Source organism: Triticum dicoccoides, chromosome 7A (genome assembly GCF_002162155.2).
Source record: "Triticum dicoccoides isolate Atlit2015 ecotype Zavitan chromosome 7A, WEW_v2.0, whole genome shotgun sequence".
Lineage (NCBI taxonomy): Eukaryota > Viridiplantae > Streptophyta > Magnoliopsida > Poales > Poaceae > Triticum > Triticum dicoccoides.
The window spans coordinates 140648844-140653945 of record NC_041392.1 but is presented as its reverse complement, the minus strand read 5'-3'; the positions used below and the strand labels follow the sequence as shown (position 1 = coordinate 140653945).

Here is a 5102-nt window from a genome sequence, read left to right as displayed (position 1 = left end):
AGAACAAATCCCAGTACATAATGCTGAAGGCCCCTTTTCAAAAGAAATTTTCACACAAAAAATGGGATTTGTTGGATTTTTTCATATTTTTTTAATTTTACTGTTCACCCAAGCTTTTCAGAGAGAGAAGACAATTCTAGTTTTTTTTCCGCAATGGCTAGGATTTAAAACCGTTGATGAAATATGCTTGTTGCAACTTAACACCCTGCAGAGCTTACCACAAATCTTTGGACCTGCTAAAACAAAATAAGCTATCGACTGATAATAGGAACTACACGCAGAACTCCTTCAGAGCAAGAAATATACTCCCTCCGTTCCTAAATATTTATCTTTCTAGACATTTCAAATGACTACTACATACGGATGTATGTAGACATATTTTAGAGTGTAGATTCACTCATTTTGCTCCGTATGTAGTCACTTGTTGAAATGCCTAGAAAGACAAGTATTTAGGAACCGAGGGAGTATAATACAGTTCAGGCATAGTATGTCGTATGACTTGATTACTAAAGTCAAATAGTACATAATGCTGAATTGCTGATGCATGTAGTGGCTTAAACATCTTTCAACACAACACGTACACAACAACCATCACATATCCTTCTGTGAAAATAATGAAACACGGTGTAAGGATTTGAGTTCTCTGACTGGCTTGAGATCGATCGAAGACTAGTGTTGTCATGTGTTGACAGAACTCCAGTAGAGCCAGAACTTAGTAGAAGGGCCTGCGCGGACGGCGGAACCTGGGAGCTCTCCTGCATTAGGAAAAACAGGAGGGCATTTTAGACGAGTGATGATGATGCTCTCATTATTTCAGAGGCCCAAGGGGCAAGGGGTACCAAGTAAACAAAATTAAACTTACCCATAACCACCATAAGGATTGTAAAACGGTGGAGGATATGGCCTCATGTAGGGGTGGCCGCCATATGGGTTGAATCCTCGGCCCCCTCGGGGCTGCTTCAACCCAGGAACGTTAGTCCGCTTAGGCGCTACCTGATGAGCACACAAGGAAGGTCAGCATACCACATAGGTTATTGCTGAAAACAAGGTAGTCAGTTGCAGTATGAGGGGAGTATGAATTCACAGCTCACCTTGATTTGCCGACCATGAAGCTCTGACTCACTCAGCTTGACAGCTTCCTGAATAGCTTCTGCTTCAACAAATTCGACGTAAGCAAAACCTTTAGGCTGCCCAAACTTGTCGGTCAGGATAGTCACTCGGTTGACGGTTCCGCAAGAATTGAAATGCTGCTGCACTTCTTCTGGAGTGCATGCATAGTCAACCTGCAGTTGTGATCATTACAATTACAAAACATAATGAGTATACTTACGATGTCACATAAGACATTAAAAATCAGCTTGCAACTAATGAAACATTCAAAATAAACCAACAGCACCAGACTGCATCTCAATTTTAGCAAACTATCAACCTGTGAATTCACTAGAGCTCCACAGTAGTTAGTACTTCTATACTGTTCTAGAATAGAGATAAATTTCATCAAACATCCTAAATTTTGACTGGTTATGTCACTCACAATAAGAAACTACTGTTGTTACTTGATCCACTAGATTTATGAACACTGGACCTGTGATGCAAGTTAATCAAGCACATTTGCTTTGCCTCTAAGAGCATATAGCCTAGCACTCCTCGCACGTATTCCTTACTAGAAACAAATGTACTTCTGTCATAATAGTGATGCACGCAAAGCAAATTCTGTTATACATATGCGAGGACAAATTACTAGGTACATAGATACACAGAACTGACGATGTAAACAGATAAACTTGGAGCTGATAGTGGTACTGGTCTGCAGCTCAGCCTCATATTAATTTTTCATAAGGAAAAACATTCACGTCTGCAATGTTCTATGGCTTACACAATACGGTTTGACCTGCATATAGTAACTAATTGTTCGCATTTACAAGATTTTACAGCCTACACACTAGACCTTAAACAGGATGTAATGGACAAAGGAAAACAGATACTCATCCTGCAATGTTTATTTAATATCTAGTCATGTCGACTTCTAAAATAAGTGGCATATCATAGGCTTCTTGCTACATAGACAACAGGCTGAAAAGCATATTGACACACATACACCAAAAGTCAAAATAGGGAACAGCAGTGCTTGCAAAGGTCTGCACAATATATGTTACTACTAGAGCAAGTCTGTCATTGGTACATCAGAGAAAGCGAAAAGCAGGTATATAAGTTACATGCTTTCAGACTGACATGCCCCCAATGCCTATATGAAATAATAAAACATCGCGACTACAGATATCATTTAATCATATAGACCCCCCTAAACACCAGCACTCTAGTTAAATTTTTGACATACACACTTCCTACGGATATTTTAAAGCAAAAGGAAACTCTATTGGTTATATTTTGCTGAAAGATGACAAAAGTGGCAGATGAACCATTAGATTAATTATTAAAACATGATTAATTCCAAGGGGGGAAAAGACACATACTACAGAGAATAAAACACTCCAGGAGGCATAACATGAAAAAAAAAACATAGCATTCTTCAATAGACACAACATAAAATGTGAGGTCACACTTACATGTCATGCCTATGCACCCCTGCCACTGATTCTCATCTACCGATGGCTATTGATACCATGCCACATCAGTCCATGTATGAGTCTCAAGCGCCAGGTGGAGTACATGCAGCAGTTCTCTACTGACATTTTCGGGGGCATTTCCTATCACACTGTATTTTTTTCCTTTTTTTCTTCCTTTTTCTATATTCTTTTTCTTTTTACTTTTTCAAATATTTTCTTTTTTTTTCATGGATTTTTTCCTTTTTTTTTCTTGCCCCCTCTAAGCTAACACTAGAACTTGCACTGAGACTCAGCCAGATGCCAAAATTTCGATTTCAAAGACTTGATGATAGCAGACTACCCTGCGGCCAATGTCATTTCTCAATCAATGCACCAGAAAAAAAAATACATTGATAAAAATAGAAAATACATAGTGCATTTCAAGTCACTGATAAAATATGATTGTCAATGATACATGCTCAAAGTTATGGCACTATTTAGGGGACTAAGACACATTGCTGATTGGCACTATGACACAATCTATTGGGAATCAAAACAAAAATCATCAAAGTATAGATAGAATGTTTTGTGGAAACATCAATACCTAATCTATGAGCACCTTAAACAAAATTTGGGCTGGTCAAGCAAATCAAGTAGTTAACTTGAACATGAGCTTTTCTATAAACGATTTCACAAGCATAACAAACATTATCACATGTAAATAGAAACATATGGTATCAGTTTTATCGCATATACCTAGGCAATATCATAACTACTATGAAATGTAGGAGTGCCAACTAAATTTAGACATCAACAGAACGAAAACTTACATTTCCAACAAAAACAGAACGAGAATCCATCTCTTCTTTTGCTTCAGATGTGGTCGCGTTAGGATCTCCACCTACATGGTACAAAGGCTCAACGTGTTAAGATATTTGCAAGGAAATATTAATATAGAAATTACAGTATAAAGCGTTTAACAAAGCCTAAAAGAATATGCTCCGAGATTGATCCGACACAGAAATATGATGTTTTTACATTTGAGTATGCTTTGGCAAGCAAAGAGGCAGTTACTAACAATCATTTTGTACAAGCTTACATAATACAATGGTGTGGAACGGTTCATACAGAGCCTCTAATACTCCCATATTATGTTTTACCACAGCAGAACTACCATAACCCCCAACTGGTTGAGAGAGTTCTTTTTCTAAAAGGAAATTAAGAGGATTATGAATGCGTGAAACAACATTATATACATCCCAAGGCAGGCAACCTACCAAAATTGCATATAACAGACGATCAAGGGACTAACCAAAAGCAATTAAACCACACCATACAACTAACTACGCTGGTTAACATACCCATACACTAATGGGCAACAAGAAAGGAGGCGATCCTAGGGCGTGTTAGGATCCAGCCTTGCGAACGGAAGCAAGCCAAAAAGCTGGGTAACGAGGCGACCTCGCCGAGGAACCAAACCATTGGCTTCCATGCTGGGCTGGGCGTGGCCAGCGCTTGCCCGAGACCCAAACGTTCCACTACTGTCCCGGATCTGAAATTCCCCAACCACCCTGCCCCGAATGCGGGTCCTAAAGTTGATACCGACAGGTTCCGTACACGGACACGGCACTGACCTTGCATCTCCTTGGCGACCTTGGCCTGCATCTCGCGGAGGGCGGCGGCCTCCTCCTCCATCTCCTTGAGGCGGCGCTTCATCTCGTCGAGCTCGTGCAGCTGGACACGAACAGGGTCAGTACCGGCGTTAGGGTTTGGGGTGCGGAACCGGGAGAGAGGGGCCGAGCGAGCCGCGGCGGCGGCGGCGGGCGCATCACGAACCTTGGCGGCGTCGTCGCCCCCGGCACCCATGTCGACGTCCTCGCCGTCGACGGGGATCTCCTGGCCGTACACCTCGTGCTCCTCGTCCTCCATGGCCGCCGCGTGCTGAGCTCGAAATCCAATCTACTCTCGCCTCGGCCTAACCTAACGCGAGGGCGATTTGTCTCGGGGACTTTGGGGAATTCGGGATTGAGTTTAGGGACAACGGGCTTTTTAATAGAGTGGAAGCGTGTCAGAATCGGACCGGGGGATTGGGCTGAAGCATCGTTTGGGCTATTTCATTAAGCTCATCGGCCTCGGAACGCTGTTTTAGCCCAAACTTTTGCCATATATTATTCGGTTCGTCTAAAAAAACAGATTCTCTCTCAAAAAAATGCCAGATATTCGGCTTGCTAAATTTTGGTTAGCTCTGAACAAAAATGGAACGGTTAGCTTAACCATGAGTTGGATTAAACTAGCAAAAAATGTCCGTGCGTTGCAACGGAAGAAAAATTTATCACATGTGTTTTTAATTACCCTTAAAATAAATATATTTCCAAACAAAATTTGTTTTACTCATAGCTAATTTGCAAGCCAATGTCACATCTTCAATTCTGATCCAACATGTGATAGACGGGAACTATCAAGAAATTCTCAGGGGCATGTGTAACTAAAAAGATGAACAAAACCAAAAGGAATTATAGCTTTGCTTGTCTCTTTTCTCATTGTGCACTTGCCTGT

General features: G+C 41.2%; 1 protein-coding gene across 2 annotated transcripts; it reads right to left on the bottom strand.

Annotated features, from left to right (window-relative positions):
- Window positions 1-467: 467 nt before the first annotated feature.
- LOC119329506 (polyadenylate-binding protein 2-like) lies at window positions 468-4581 on the bottom strand. 2 transcript variants are annotated; one of them, XM_037602567.1, is made up of 6 exons: window positions 4383-4580; window positions 4181-4280; window positions 3377-3447; window positions 1092-1283; window positions 863-993; window positions 468-755 (listed from the first exon to the last, which is right to left on the bottom strand). In XM_037602567.1, the coding sequence occupies exons 1-6, from the start codon at window positions 4473-4475 to the stop codon at window positions 713-715; spliced, it is 630 nt and encodes a 209-aa protein (XP_037458464.1). In that variant the 5' UTR covers window positions 4476-4580; the 3' UTR covers window positions 468-712. The 2 variants fall into 2 exon arrangements, with proteins under 2 accessions (XP_037458464.1, XP_037458463.1); XM_037602566.1 differs by having other exon boundaries at window positions 4181-4581.
- Window positions 4582-5102: the final 521 nt, after the last annotated feature.